This window comes from Mustela nivalis (assembly GCF_964662115.1).
Source record: "Mustela nivalis genome assembly, chromosome: 5".
NCBI classification, from domain to species: domain Eukaryota; kingdom Metazoa; phylum Chordata; class Mammalia; order Carnivora; family Mustelidae; genus Mustela; species Mustela nivalis.
The window spans coordinates 92315572-92332061 of NC_139024.1; the positions used below are offsets into that span (position 1 = coordinate 92315572).

Here is a 16490-nt window from a genome sequence, read left to right on the forward strand (position 1 = left end):
GTGTACCCATTTTGCAGATGGTAAATCTGAGGTTTAATGTTATTCATGAAGCTCCATGAATAACAAACCTTAAAAACTGGGATTTGAAACCACATCTTTCTGACTCTAAAGTCCATTTTGTTTTAACCATTCCCTGCCACAGTTCCAATGGAAGAAGATAATGAAAGTGATCGCTTTGTAAACCCCTTATAAACCTCTGTACTATAAACAGAAAAAAAAAGTAAGGCATTATTATTAAACGTATCTTTAGAACTAGTGCACAATTCTCAAAGTGAATTTTAAATTAACAGCATATTCAAAGGCAAAACTATTCATAATAAATGGAAGAATTACCTAAAATTTTGTTCTTTTTGTTTCAGCATCACCAGTGTCTTAGAAATCCACACTGAGGAAGAAGGCAGTGACTCATTGCCATTGGCACTCATGAATTTTGACATGAAGTCTTGCTAGGTTTATGCACTTGTGCCTTAATTTATTGATATATTGAGTCATAGTAACTTTACTGTTTATTGAGTGCCTGCTTCCCAGGCACTGTGCTAGATCCTGGGTGCCTGGGGTAAATAAAAGAGGCGAATCTCTCCTTCCATGGACCTTCCGTTCTCATGTAAAAGTAAGGTTGAAAGGAGGTACAAGTAAGTCGAAACTTCAGTGTCCTGCAGTTCTGAAGGGCATGGAGACAATAAAGCAGGGTACGAAAACAGAGCGGCAGGCACAATGAGGGCAGAGTGGGTTTTTTTTGTAGAATGCTTAGACAAGGGACACCCGGGTGGCTCAGTCATTAAGCCTCAGTCATTAAGCGCCTGCCTTCAGATCAGGTCCTGATCCCAGGGTGCTGGGATCCAGCCCCGCCCAGGGCCCCCTGCTCGAAGGGAAGCCTGCTTCTCCCTTCCCCTGCTTGTGTTCTCTCATTCTCTCTCTCTCTCTCTCTCTCTCTCTCTCTCTCTGTTAAATAAATAAATAAATAAATAAAATCTTAAAAAAAAAAAAAAAAGGTTAGGTAAGACTTTTCTAGAGCAGTAAATGCTGGCCAAAGATGCAGATGAAACAAGCTGCCTTGGGGTTATTTGGGGACTATGTCCCCAGGAAGCGCAAGTAAGCACAAAAACCCCGGGACAGTGATTTCCACAGCTCATCTGAGGAGCAGCAAGCTGTCCTTCCCGATCCAGGTCCCGATCACAGCCCCACGGGCAAGACACATGGAGCTGCCACCGGGCCTCTTGCCCCTGTAAGGTCACATGGCCAGTGTCTGACTTCAAGGAAAGTAGCTCAGCTGCTCAGGTGTCAGTGTGACCTCCCTGGGGATGGGCCCGGAGGCACACTCTGCTCACAGCCCCCAAGGTAGGCCCATAGTTTGGGATTAAAAAAATGCCACATCCTGCTGGCCTGGTGTCTCCCAAATCTGAGGACTTCAGAGCTGGGGAGAGTGATGTTCTGGGTGCTGCTCCAGGCTACTAAGGGACTCGTGAAGAACAGAGGATGGTTTTCCCACCTCTGGGTGAACCTGTCCTTCAGGGGTCCTTCTGTGCTCCTCCTCCTGGAGCATCTGATTCCAGAGAGTTTAACATGTTTGCTTTTTCTCAGGCTCTTGTGGTCTGATGCTGTTTGCCTGAACTTTTCTGACCCACCAGTGCCCCAAGTGAAGGTAGCACATTCCAGGTGTCATCGGTGTCACAAACAGAGCCTATTGGCAGGCCCCGAGACACAGACCAGCCAGGATTTCCCCTCTCCTTTCCCAGAAACCGCTGCCCGCCACACAGCACTTATCTTAAAGACACATTTCTGGAAAGTTGGCCCCAAACTGTGACAAGTAGTTCTGGGTCTTAATCACAGCTGTTTAAGCAAACAATCGTATTTTTGCCTGGCCACTCTAATGGGAATTACAGCTTCTCAGAAGTTGGAGCCTAAGTCTATGTGTAAATTAATCTCCCACCTGCAAAAGAATGAAGGCTGCTGACTTCACACAAGAGAAATGAGATTGATGTGATTTTTTTTCTGTTGACCCAAAGAGACAATGCCTCTTTATCACTGAAGATCTGGCCCTGTTGTTCTCACTTTTAGTCTCATAGTGGGTAAATATTAAAAGGTGCCTCTTCTTCTGCTTGTTTCTTAGTATGTTCTAGTAGGGAGCAATTTGGCAGGAACACCTGTATCCTATTGTACCGTTGTCAGGAGAGAGTCCGAGGATCATGTCCTCCCTTTAGGCTTTAGAAAGGTTTGTTCATGCACGGGAAAACTACCAGAACCCCCAGGCTGGGCTCGCTGGCAGGTGTCGACGGAGGAGAGCATAGGCGGCACAGTGTGTCATAGACCATCGGGCTGTAATGGAGAAAGTAATCAATTCTCCCAGTTTGTCATATGCCCGAGTCATCAAAGTCAGTCCTGTGTAAAATTCTTTTCCTACGAAGATGAAGACAGTGCTCCTTCCTCCTTCCCCTACAAAGCTGCTCTCATAATCATGGCCTGGAATCTCGCGGGCAAGAGCCAGAAACCCATGTTGAAAACTCTTAAGTCTGCCTTGCAAGCATGGACTTTGGAGTCAGAGTGAGATGGGGTCAAGTGTCTTCTTTCCTGGGCCATTAAACCTCCGTGAGCCACTCTTTGCCATGTGTCAAACAGGGGTCATATATTCTTTGCAGAGTTGATGCTAAGAAGTTGGAATGGAGACCCCTAGCCAGTTGTATGGCATAGAGTAATCAGTCTGAAACAGCAGGTAGAAATAAGAATATAAATTATAATAAATGTGATGGCCATATGACACGCAGATGTCTGCTGGTAGGACAAGAAGAGCTAATGCTATTCTAGTCGGGTCTCACCTTTGAGATGGGTAAGCAGACACACCACACTAATAAGAAATTAAAAGAAAGAAGGATTCCCAGCACATGGAGGGTCAACCCTCAAACCACCGAGGGTGGGGGCTTCTTAGCCTTGTCATCCTTCTCTGGGTTAAGTGTACAAAATACCACATGCTATCCTAAGGAAGATGAAGGCCACAAACCCCCCAAATGTGTTCCTTAACTGGAAAATGCACAGCATTTCATGGACCCAGATGAAGAAGGGCCAGCACAGGCTGGGGCTGCCAGGTCTGCAGAAAGATCGCGATTCCCACCCCGGCAGCCAACCACCCAATTCTCTCACTAGGCAGGTATGAGCATGAAGAACCTCCAGCATGAGGATAGGACATCTCTTCCTTCCTTGGTCGAAAATGGGTCTGCTGTCAGCCATTCCTTTTGAAGCCAAAGAAGAACCCATGAGGGATTTTCTGCCCAGGGCCCAAGAACATTCCCAACAAAGCTTGGAAACCTGGCATGGAGAACATCACAAAGGCACCTAGAGAATGCACTTGTGTTACTGCTAACCAAGAAGAAACTTCTGCTCTTGCTCCCCTAGGAAGAATACCGGTAAGACTCAACTGGGAGCTGACTGACAAACCTCCAAGATGAGATCTCCATTCCAACACCGGGTTCTACCTCAGGTCTCCACATCCCCCAGATGTTCAGGTCTGTGCGCTCCCGGAATGTCACATGGATCACTGCTACCCGTCACCCCATGTCAAAGCTGTCTCCAAGTCCTTTTGATCCACTTGTCATAGTATCCTTCACAAGCGTTCCCCTTTCTCCTTTCCTGTTTCCCTCGAGGGGCCAGGGCCAGGGATGGTCTTCCATCCCTGGGCCAGGGATAAGCCTTCTCGCTGGGCTCTCGAGCGCTGACTTCTTCATGTAATTCATTCAGCCACAAGCATCTGGCTACTTTTCACTTCAGAGGGTTTGCATCAGTCCCTCCTCTGTGCCACCCTTTTAGCTGATCCAGAATATACCTCCTAGTATCACGGGGACATGACAGGATGCTGTGTCCCATTCTTATTTCCCTCTGCTCCCCTGAGGCCTCTCTGCTCTAACTGGCCAGTCCACCCTTCTTCTGGCCTCTGGCCTCCGGGTTTTTGTGCAGACTTCTCTTCCCCAACCGAGTTCTGAAATACTTTTCCAAAAACACTAACTTGTATCTCCCGGCATTCCTCCTCCTGCCTTCAGTGGTGATATGGGACTTTCTCTGTACCTGGGATATTTCAGGCTCCTTCAGATTCAATACTATATTTATAAATAAATCTGTTTCTAGTTTTTAAAAAATTTTTCTTTTATCTTATTATTTTTTTTAAAGATTTTATTTACTTATTCATGAGAGACAGAGAGAGGGAGAAGCAGGCTCCCCACTGAGCAGGGAGCCTGACTCAGGACTCGATCCCAGGATCCCGGGACCATGACCTGAGCAGAATGCAGTAACCCAACCATCTGAGCCACCCAGGAGCCCCTGTGTTTATATTTTTAAAAAATCCCCAAATCAAGCAAACCCCTAGATAACCCTAGTAACATTTAAATAGTAAGCACATAATATTATCCAATATCAACAACCCTGTAAAATAATCACTCATATATATTTGTATGCATACGTATGTCTGGGTTTATGTGTGTAATATGTATATGACATATACATAATACACATATATACCCATGTGTGTGTATCAAGGGACCCTGAAGTTACACAGCTAACCAGAGTAACTTAGAAAGCAGTCTAAAGGGCTCTGAGCATAAATGGGAGGGTTGATCCTACTTCTCAGGATGATTTGATCCCAAACCCTAAGGGTCTGATCCAGTGCCTCAAAAGGACAATCCTTTTGAGGATCCTCTTTCTCTTGGAATCTTTGTTTGTCCCTTTCTGGCCTTAAGTCCCAGAAGGGGAGGATGAGTTTATATGTGAAAGGGGATATCACCCTGAAAATCAGAGCTCAATCCTCTCGCCTCGCTGAGCTAATACAACAAGTAGAACACAGACACCTCCGTGTAATGCAGTTAGCAGATGCTGGTTTCTTTCATGGTTTTCCGGGATAGCGGTGCTCTCTCTTTCAACTCCCACCCCAGCTCTGTGTGGTCTAACGCCTGGGTCTTTCCATGGCCATTTCTTTGGAGATTTTGTAAAAGTACCAAAGCCAACTCAATTCCCGCAGACAATGCCTTGAGCCATTAACACTTCTATAATGACTCCAGAGGCCAAAGAGCACAGAGGATCATGTCCAATAAATAGAAAACAGGTTTTTGTGGTAATTTATCATCATGATGATTGTTTTTAATGAAAGCACATCTGGAAAATTTTGGTATGTCAAAATCCTTAGACGTAGAAGTGGTTTCCTCCCCCAAAGGCTAACCTCTCACGATGTCACCACAGTCATAAATAGCCGGGCCAGGAAGGACAGGAAGACATTCCTTTTACAACTCAACAGTCACCAACTATCCCCGAGGAAGCTGGCAGCCTGAGGCCCACAAGAGCCTGGTAGAAGCCTGGGGCTAGAACTCATCCTCAAACAGTCTGATCTTAAAAGAAAAGTCTTTCAGAATACTGAATGGGGACATCTCCAGCTCTGTTGATGTCACAGACTGCAAGGGGGACTCAGGGACTGGAGTCCATGTCCTGTTGCTTGTTTAAAGCAGGGAAAGTGTGGTCTGTGTGCTTCAGATCGCTTCAGGGAAGGAGGGGAGTGGATATAACACAGAGCTAAAGCAGAAAGAAAGAAAGGCAAAAGAAGAAAAAATGAAGGTGTGACCTTCCAGTGAACATTTTGAGACCTCAACAAAATATGATTAAATTGTCATTTCAAGCAATGGAGTAAAGTTGGAGCTGGCTGCTGTTCTGGAAGGCTCTAAGGGACACCTTTATCCCAGCCTCAGGGTAAGCCCACTCTCTTTGGCAGCTTCTTGACTCTTGTGGACCACAAGACTGAACAGACCAAGCCACAGCACACCTGGACTTGAATCAGTCATAATCCTAAAGTTAAGAAGTTGTACCTTCTCCAGAGTTAGTACCGACATTAAGACAGCGGACTTTTAGCGATAGGAACGTGTCCTCAACTTACAAAGGAGCAGCTGTGACAAGGACACACACTCTCTTCATTTGTTAACTCAGTTACGGAGAAACTGGGCTCAATGCCAGGTTACAGTGATGAAGAGGGCTCAAGAGAATGCCTGTCTCCTGGGAATGACACACAGGAAGTAAAATAATTACAATGCCCTGGGACAGATCTTGTGCTCTGGGAATGTAACAAGGGCAGTGGGAACCCAGAGAAACAGCCCCTCCCTGTCTGGAGCATCAGTGGAAAGCCTTACGTGGCAGGAGACCGTGTGAATGGAGACTCGGCTTGGAGTCCCCCAGACAACAAAGTAGGTGGCGGGTGGGGCAGTGACCATGTGAAAGGAAACAGAAGGAGAACAAGTGGGAAGGTCACATGATGTCTGGCAAGGCTCACAGGTGACTGGATTTTCTCTCCAAGGCAACTGGGAGCTCATCGAAGATTTTGTGCAGGAAAATAGTGGAATCAGATTGGAGCTTTTGAAAGGTTACCATGAGGAAGTTGGGAGCTGAGGAAAGAGCCATTGGAAACAGACTCTTCAGGATTTCAGGAGAGCAGTGAGGGAGGAAATGAGGGGCTTATAATGTGTTGCTGAGATCCACTGAATGTCATTAGGGTCGAGTAGGGAATGGAGTTCCTTCTAATTACTTCTAGAAATTGAACCATGATGCACTTGCAGACTGAATTATGTGGATGACAGGGTTGGGAAAGTCACAGTAAAATGTCATTTGGTCAGACTTACTAGAAGAAACTGCCAAGCAAAGAGGTTACATACCTGCTCGTTTCTGCCTTAGTGAGTCCTTCCCTGCTGGTTCATGTTCATGGAGAATCTGAAAGAACATTTTAGGAAACCGTCAGTTAATGTCAGAGGTATCTTTTCTTCATGACTTTCTGCTCACATGGCCTGAAATGTCAGAGCTGAGCGGAGGGCTGAGGATCCCAGGAAGAAGCTTGTGTCCTGTGAATGGCAGGTGTTCTGTAATGTGAGCTGGTGTTCATTTTAGAGACCGTTCTCCAGACGTAGGAGACGAACCCCAAATCCCATATCTGAGACCTCAAGGAACTTCTTTCTGAGCCTCAGTTTTCTTTTCAGCAAAATAGAATAATAAAATTAGTGCACTCATAGGACGCTTATGAGAATTAAATGAACTGCCATGTGACACATAGTTAGCCTCTAGTCATGTTGAATTGTATCATATAATAGAATCGTTAAGAGCAAGGACTCTGCAGACATTGAGTTCAAATCCTAGCTGTGCCATAAAATGGCTGTGTGACAGTGGGCAAGTTATTTAACCTCTCTGTGCTTCAGCACTCATCTATAATATAGCGAGAAGAACAGTCTACCTCAAGAGGTTGTCATAAGGATCAAATGATTAACAAATGTAAAGCACTGAGAATATTAGGAAGACCTCCGAAGTGCTATTCTGGGACCACGTCACACTCTTCTGGGGGCACCATTCACATGGACCCCTTCACGCACACTGCCATTGACTTTGTCTCTAGAAAGCTCTTCTCCTGGTGTCATGCAGATTCTTTGTCAAAGTCAAAGAACTGACTTTGACTGGCTTTGCTATTGGGATCTGTGCCAATTCTGCAGCAGGTAACCACACCTTGACCCAACCATGCCTTCCTAGTTTATCCCTGCTAGGATGTGCTTCCTAATACAAACTCCCTTCAAGGCTCAATGGAAGAGCCAGATAGCCCCTACCCTTTGGGGTGTGTCCTTTACCACAAACTCCACATACCTATGAACACCCCCCAGGGCAGAGCTCGTTCTAGCATCTGTGATGTCTACCATTAGTTCCTAGTTGTCTCTCATCATAATGACAATGATAATAATAATTATCATGATAAATAATAATAATAATAAATAATTCTTTTTAAAAAAGATTTTATTTATTTATTTGAGAGAGAGAGAGAGAGAGCACAAACAGCGGGAACGGCAGAGGGAGAGGGAGAAGCAGACTCCCCACTGAGCAGGAAGCCTGACTTGGGGCTTGATACCAGGGTATCATGACCGGAGCCAAAGGTAGATGCTTAACTGACTGAGCCACCCAAGGGCCCCCAAAATAATAATTTTTGAGATGTATTCAACACCCCTGCGCCAGGCACTGTTAAGTTGATGTGTGCTGAGCTATTTAATCCTCACGACAATCTAAGACACTGATACTATTATTATCCACATACACAGATGAGAAAGCACAGTGGCAGAGGTCAAATGAGTCGCTTAAGCACACACAGACTTCAAGGGCAGAACCAGGACTCAAACTCACCTAGTCTGGCTCCAGAGTCTACATTTGTCCATACAGGCAATGAGTGATCTATCAGGAGACACCCCAAGAAACTGTGGGTCTGTCTCAGAACCTTATCCTTTCTCTGTTGCCTCCTCCTATTCCCTCCTGCTTTTCAATGACAGTATTAACATCCATGATCTGTAGAGGGGCCACATACCCGACAGTTCACAAATGTCCTTGGAGCAACAAAGAGAGGAATGATGCAAGACGATTGGAATTTACAAAGCCCAGTTGCTCTCTCGTTTGTAATGGGTTTTTTTTTTTTTTTTTTTTTTTTTTAGCCATATTTAAATGCACAGGAACCAAGAGGGAGCAAAATCAATGCATAGGGCTGGTTCCTGTCCAGCTTCCCCTGGAGCCTGCTTTGGCTCTGCTCCCAGGCAGAAGGAAAGGATTTTCCGCTGCATTCCTGTGTCCATCCTCCCTGGGGCCTGGGCACAAGGAGGGGGGAGCCACCAGGAAGACCTCTCAGTGCACTCTTCATGGGCTGTGATTTGAGGGACTCAGCCCAGGAGAAGGTGACCACTGGCGGTCACCTTTGGGAAGCTTGCCAACGTCTTGATTTCATCTTCTCCAATCTCTGGGGGGACTAAAGAATTGAGGTTAAAAAAGATCAAGGTGCAGTCCTTTCCCTGGTACACAGCATTTCAATCTGCAACCATGAGGATCCCTTCCTTCCACGCCCCAATCCAGTTGAGCAGGGCTGGGGTATGGTGACAAAAGCCGCCTTTTAAACATGAGGCCATCTTTTGAGAAATGTTACTTTTTTGCTCTTTCTTCTCCGCATCCTGATGGTGATTAACTGGAAGCATCAAGGGACATCTCCGCAAAGTGGGCTCCTGCAGCTTCGTCACCTATGGCTTCTATTGTCCAGTGAGGAGGCACAACTTCTTGTGAGAATAACCTACTTGCTTACTTTAAGCCCTGCAGTCTTTGGGGAAAATGGAGGAAAAAACTAAAAGTGATCAAGTGTCTGAGGAGACCCCTAGTGGTGGTGATGATGGTGCATACCCTTGGCCCTCCCAGATATGAGAAGGTACAAAGAGAGGGGCTGCCCGGTCATGGGGCCTGGATTTCAACAAAGGCAAATGCGACAGTCCCACCCGCTCTGGAATCCCAGAGCCTCCTCTCCTTCGTAGCTGGAAAAGTCATTCACTTTCTCTAAGGCTCAGTGTCTTATGCTATGGAAGTCTCTGTTATGAGGCACACCAGAGGCTTGGACAGTTTCTGGCAGTGGCGTGTGTCCAGCCAGCTTGAGGCTCGCCAGGGGCCATCCTTGCCCTCCTGAGTCCTCATGTGACCCCAGTTCGGGGGCATCTGTGACTCTGGCACTTGTCTTTTTTCTTAAACATCGGGTGCTGAGAAGAACTTTCCAGGGAGCATAGATCTTGCCAGATGAAGTATTTACTTCAGACAAGAAAACAGAACATCCAGGGGGCCTCCCTCTGCTTGTCCACATGGAGGTACCCAGATGAGTAGCTGGGGACAATGGCCACCTCTGTGCAAAGGGGATTTCCTTATGGCCAAGTCTCAGCCGGAAGACACAAGGTCACCAATTCCAGGAAATGCCCCACCTTTTGGACATAATTTTCAAATAATTGTGTGTGAGGGAGAGAGAGGAGCCTGAAGTGGGCATGGACAATCTGTTAGGAATGAAGAGGTGGCATTTTATGGGTAGAAAACATTATCCCAGGGAACAGGATGACAAACAAGGTCTCCGGAGGTGGCCAGATCTCAGTCCTCCTCACCAAGGCCCTGTCACTCGCTCCTCTTTTTCTTGGAATCCCCCATATACCATCTTTGCCTCTGGTTAGATAATTGTCTCAGCCAAGCTCTCGGCAGGATGTCTCCTCACAGAGGCGTACTAACATGGGTTGATTAGTACTAGCATAGGAGAAGTGACCCGCAAGTCTGAAGTTCTTGTTCTGCGCCAGTCACTGTGCCCAGGCATACGTTTGTGTATGAGAACATCTAATCCTCATGACAAACCAGTGAAGAGATACTATTTACTCTCACTGTGTGCAGAGGAGGCAGATTCAGGGAGATGAAGAAACCGGATGAAGAAATTTCCAAAGCTGACAGAGCCAGGCTTCAAACTCCTGTAATATTGAGGTTGAAGGCCCACAGCTGCTCAAAGGGCCATCATGCGAGCAGGATCAAGGGCAACCTGTCAGAAAGGCCACATCCAGGTCCCACCGCAGACTTCCTGAGTTGAATTCTGCATCTTAATAGGGTGTGCAAATGGGTTAATGCACACACCGAAGTCGGAGAAACTACATTATCGCACTTTTAAAGCCCGTCACCCCATATTTGCGCGCACAAACCCAGAGCCCCCTCATCATTCAGGATAGCCTAGAAAGCAACCCAAGTGTCCATGAATGGATAATGGGTAAACAAAATGTGGGATATACATACAATGGGTCATTATTCAGACTTAAGAAAGGAAGGAAATTCTCAGGCCTATTACCACAGAGGTAAATTTTTAGGACATTCTGCGAAGTGAAATCAGTTAGTCACGTAAGGGCAAATACTGTATGATTCCACTCACACAAGGGACTTCAAGTACTCGAAGTCATAGGGAGGAAGTACGATAGCAGTTGCCAGGAGCTGGGGGAAAGGGGAAATGGGAAGTTGTTTAATAGGTTGTGATTTTCAGGGTTTTTTAAAAAAAATATTTTCTTTATTATTTGAGAGAGAGAGACAGCAAGAGAGAGCACAAGCAAGGAGGAGAGGGAGAAGCAGGTTCCCCGCTGAGCAGGGAGCCCAATGTGGGGCTTGATCCCAGGACCCTGAGCTCATGACCTGAGCTGAAGGCAAAGGTTCATCTGATTGAGCCACCCAGACACTCTGATTTTCAGTTTTGCAGGGTGAAAAAGTTCTGCAGATAGGTTGCATGGGAATGTGGATCTATTTAAGACTACTGAACTATTCACTTAAATGCAGTTAGGATGGTAAATTGTGTACACGTTTACCACAGACATGTTTTTAAAAGCTCTTTACTACATGTTGCATTTAAAATGGTAGAAGGTCAGCTTTGGGAACTGAGTGGCAGCTTAGGGGACGATAAGCTTATGAGGGAGGTTGGAGTTCATCTCTCCAATGAGGGGGTCTTTGGCCTTTGGGTTGTACAAAGATATTATATCTCAAAGGCAGATCTAAAGAGGGAAAGTGGGGCCCTCTGGAGTGGCAGTGGGAGTTTCCCAGAAGATGGAGTCTGAACTCCACCAGTAGTTTTGGGGGTCACTGGCTTATTCCCTGACCAGCCTCTGCCCCCAGGGCAGATAGAAGGGCTTTGTTAGAGCCACCGCAGTGAGGACCAACCTGGCAGAGCGGTAGGGTACAGCTGACCCCACTGCTGAGATCACCTCATGCTTGGGCTTTCTCCTCACAGACCTGAGTAACGCGAGCTCTACACTGACCCTGTGGGTTCACAGGACGTGTAAGGGTTTCTCTCCTATTTATCTGAGCCAGCTACCGCATCCAGTCACACAAGGGGAAGCCCACATAGGAGTCTGGGGGGAGAGAGACACCGTATCTAGCTCCCAAGTCATGAGAGAAATAATGAAAAAGATGAAGAAAACCGAGGTCAAATGAAAGACACGAAAGCAGGAAAGAGGAAGGATGTATAGAAAGTTAGAAAAGAAAATCTTGAAAGTAAGATCAAGCATCTTAAATGTGGCATGGCATGAAATGTGAATAAATTCGTGCTCCCCTAATCAAAGTCAGATTTACTCGGGTTGGGTTTAGAAGAAAAAAAACTTCAAGCACATGTTTTTAAAAGAGAACCATTAACACAAAGTGCTATGATAAAGGCTAAACAAAGAACAAAGATCAGGCAAACATAAATATAAAAACAGGATTGGGGGTGTGTGAGTGGCTCAGTCCATTGAGCGTCGGACTCTTGGTTTTGGCTCAGGTCATGATGTTGGTCAGGGTCATGAGATTGAGCTCTGAGTAGGGACTGAGGGCAGAGTCTGCTTGAGGCTCTCTCTCCCTCTATTCCTCCTCTGCTTATGCTCTTTCTAAATAAATAGAGAGAGAGAGAGAGAGAGAGAGAGAAATACCTTACCAAAAAAAAACCCCCAAAAAACAAAAATGAAAAAAAACAGAATTGGTCATTGGAATATATGACAAAGAATTAAAATTTAAAAGTACAAAGCAAAGCAAAAAGTGACATTCTATAATGCCAAAAAGTACCAGTGAGGCTCTAACAATAGTGACAGACTGAGATATCTTATCTAACAACCAGTGGCAAAAGATGCCATTACATGGGACAAATAAATAAAAAAAGCAAAAAACTTATGTGCCAGGCCCTGTTCTAAGGCGTCTCACAAATATTAACAGATCTAATTCTCTAGCAAGCAGGAAATCAGTACTATTATCATCACTCTACAGGTGAAGAAGCGGTGACACAGAATTCCACTGGTTTCTCAAAATTTCATAACATGACCTATCTCTGGGACCTGAGATGGCCTCAGAAAGGAGTAAGTAATAATTCCTATAAAGAGTAAAGGTGTATTTATCACCCTCTTTCATTAAGCTAATCTCCCATGGACTTCCCAAAGCCCAAACAAAACCACCTGGATAATCTCTCAGCAAAAAGTTAAATGACATCCATGGCCCCATCATCTTTATCATTTTGTGATTGTGACACACACACTCTCTCTCTCTCTCTCTCTCTCTCTCTCTCTCTCTCTCTCACACACACACACACACACACACAAACCCCTTCTGAAATGTGTTCTAGTCTGATGCTCAAGTTTAAATGACTCTAATGTCTTAGAGTCCAGTTTCAGAATGGACTTTCAGGCTTAAAGCGGGCATTTAGTTGAGGAGGGAGGATGGGGGACGTTCCCTTGAGCACCACTGATATCAGAGTGTGCTAAGTGGTCGCCCAGTAGACACACTGACATCCATTTATGTTCACTCCCTCCCCCACATTTGCAACATTTCCTCAAAAGCCCTAAAAAAAGTTTTTTTTTTTTTAAAGCAATTTCCATCTGTGACATTCCCAGGAAATCAGAAAAATTTGACAAGGAAAAATAGAGCAGACATGGGTGTACTCACCAAGGGATGAACAATAGACTCTAAATTCAAGTTCAGCGTAGCTTGGGAAAAATAAATCACAACAATCATGAAGCACAATGTGGTTCTCCTTGGGGATTTCATTTCTTTAGGATTGAGTTGCTTTGCCTGAAATGTAAATATGAGAGTTTAGAGATAGAAGAATTTGTTTATCAAACAGAGGGAGAACAAGCAAACCCCGTTTCGAAGGTCACAAGACGAAAAGAGGAGACTGGAAGGAACATGACGGTATCAACTGGAGAAAACATCCTCTGCTCCAGACCCGGGGCTGAGGAAATGGTCGGGTCGGGAAGGATGGGGATTGTGGATGGCTGTGTACTGAGGACAAAGGTATCAATGTTTGGGTACTTTTCCTATGTGCATAGAGAAGGAGAGAGGGAATAAAAGAGAAAGGAGAAAGATGGGAGGGGGCAGAGCAGGAAGAAGAGAAAGACTACTGAGCAAGAAATACTTCAAACGTCGTGATCCAGTACACACAGTAACTGGACAAAAGGACTCAGAGTACAATACTTACCTTTGCTACATGCCTCACACTCTGATATTTTCAATTCGAGCCTATCTTATCTTACCCTATTTTTCCTTCAAATTCTGATAGCAACCCATCAAAATTGACCTCATGATGCATATTAATGGACTACGACTCATTAGTATGAAAAATCCTAGACTCCATCATAAAAATATAAGTTGTGTTTTATAGTCCTTTATAGTAATATGGTACACAACATAGAATATTCATATCACGGGTCCCATCTTATACACTGATTTTTGATAGCTACTTCTGTATAATGCTGGTGATTAAGATGACATTTTTTGGTGACTAGATTGATCATTACTGCATTTAAAAAGTTGAGTATCGGGGGCTCCTGTGTGGCTCAGTTGTTAAGCATCTGCCTTTAGCTCAGGTCACGATCCCAGGGTCCTGGGATGGAGCCCCACGTTGGGCTCCCTGTTCAGCAGGAAGCCTGCTTCTCCCTCTCCCACACCCCCTGCTTGTGTTCCCTCTCTTTGCTGTGTCTCTCTCTGTCAAATAAATAAATAAAATCTTAAAAAAAAAAAAAAAAGTCGTGTATCAGTTTGCATCATTCCAACCCTCGCGGGTCTGGGGACTCAGACAATCTACTTCGTATAGATTTCTTTCCTTGTTGAGTTTTGTTTTTTTTTTTTACAGCCATGTTCTTTTGTGAAAAGAGCAGGAAATCAAGAGACAGAAGATACAGATTAAGATCTAAGACCACCATGAACTACATATCCTTGGGTAAGTCACTTATCTTCACCGAGCCCAATATTCCTCATCTACGAAATGGGGACAGTTCTACCTCCTATTTTCTCACAGACTTTCCTGAGGCTCAAATGATTAAAGACCGTGAAGGGCCACAGGGGTGCAAAGCTGCAGTGGTTTCACGCTGGTCATTGGTAGAGACCAGAGGGCAGCCATCAGGAAGGGCAGGCCTTGGCCCAGGCATTGCAGCAAGTGCCGGGGGCCGTGGCCAGGATAACGCACAGATGGGAGCCGAGACTTACAGGCCAGGGAGAATTGCATTTCAATCACCGGCTGCTGGCTGCCTCCTTTTCCTCTTCCCCAGTGGAAAAGAGGGAAGCATAAGGCCCTGGAAAACTGACCCAGTCTGCAGATCTGGCAATCAGAATACATTTTTAAAATTCTGCAACTCAATGGCTTTTGGAAAATGCTTTGCAATTTAGGTTACGAGAATAGATGAATCTCAACTAGATGCATCTGGGTCTTTGTTAGAAGGGAACAGGCTTTTGTGGGTATTGAGCGGACCCAGCCTGGTGATAACAACTGCTCCTGGGATGAACTGGATACTTAGGAGGCAATTGAACCTTTTCAGGCCCCACCTTAGTGCGCTAAACTAGCTGCTTCCAGACAGAGGCAGTTAATTGAGGGAATGAGAAACAGTAACTGAAGGGTTAAGGAGCCTCCCTTGACCTCTGATAGTCAGGGAGGGACCCAGGTGTTAGATGAACTGTATATCCTCTCCACCGTTTCCCAGTGGTGGCCTTGGGGTCAGAATTAGCAGGAATTATACCGTCCCCAGATGGCCACATCTAGTCCTTTTGTATAGGCTACTGGCCAATACTGCCCACTGTCCCCATGTTCCCGCAGCTTCCCTAGGGACAGTTTTTGATGAAATTAACACTCGTCTCTCTGTTGACCTATTTAGTGACAACAAACTCACAAGTCAATAGAAATGTAGCACAAGTCAATAGAGATCCCACTATGGGGAAGGGAATGTTCTCTGGATGCAGGAGAAGGAGAATAGGGTTTGCTTTCACAGTAATGGTGAGGGGGGAGTTCTCTACTTGTAGAAGGATGTCACCATGTTGATGGAAAGATAATATTAAAAATACTTGACGACCAGTTTGTTTGGTCATACTACTGGCCTGCCCAATCAAAACAGTGATATCAGCTGAAGATCAGCTCAGCTTTTAGGGTTCCGAGGTTTTGGGAGATATCTGAAGACAAACTTCCCTTACCTATATCAACAATCTTTCATTAACCCTCAGCTCACAGCTGTTCTCATCCATGAGGAGCCAATGGACAGTTTAACTTGGCTAATGGTGAAAAAAAAAAAAAGATCCCAGTTCACCCAATTAAAAGCAGGGAGTAAATCCTAATATATCTAGTAGAATAGATATATTGAAGACAATATATCTTCAGTAGGGTCCCTTTAATTGTAAATCCTCTCGAAGTTCCTATTCATGCTATATTCCTGGATTAAATGGCAGACAACCTCCAAGAAACAAGAAACACAGAGACAAACAGGCAAAGAAGTAAGAAATGATCTGACGTGGTTCTCAATTTCCTTCTCTTTTTAAATTGTAAATCCTGGATAGTCTCTACTAAAACTTACCAACATGAATGAGCCAGCTTATGCTTCTTAGAAGCATATGCTTCTTATGCTTATTAGAAAAAGCTGGGAACTATGATCTCATGCTCAGTACAAACTCCGGGGTGATGAGCAACTTCCCATCTTCTCTGGCCCTATTTTCCTGTCTGCGAAGTTAGAAGACAGGGGGAGGGAAATCAAGTGTCCTGACGTCATATGCCAGGAATAAGTCCTCAGGATTCCCAGCAGCACCACATTTGTAGGGTGGGGGTTCGTCTTCCTTGAAGACATTCTCTTGCGGAGTGATTACACATCAGGAACCGCCATTGTGAAAATGACCTGAAACAGCCCAGGGAACAGTTCTCC

General features: G+C 45.2%; 1 protein-coding gene across 11 annotated transcripts in view; it reads right to left on the reverse strand.

Annotated features, from left to right (window-relative positions):
• Positions 1-16490, reverse strand: part of ADGRF5 (adhesion G protein-coupled receptor F5) — a 98689-nt gene that overhangs the window by 40856 nt on the left and 41343 nt on the right. For all 11 annotated transcript variants that reach the window (XM_082731137.1, XM_082731147.1, XM_082731143.1 and 8 more), the window contains 2 exons: positions 13258-13383; positions 6672-6726 (listed from right to left, as the gene is read on the reverse strand). In XM_082731137.1, the coding sequence (XP_082587263.1) occupies positions 6672-6726; positions 13258-13359 (157 nt within the window). In that variant the 5' untranslated portion in view covers positions 13360-13383. The remainder of the gene's footprint in view (positions 1-6671; positions 6727-13257; positions 13384-16490) is intronic.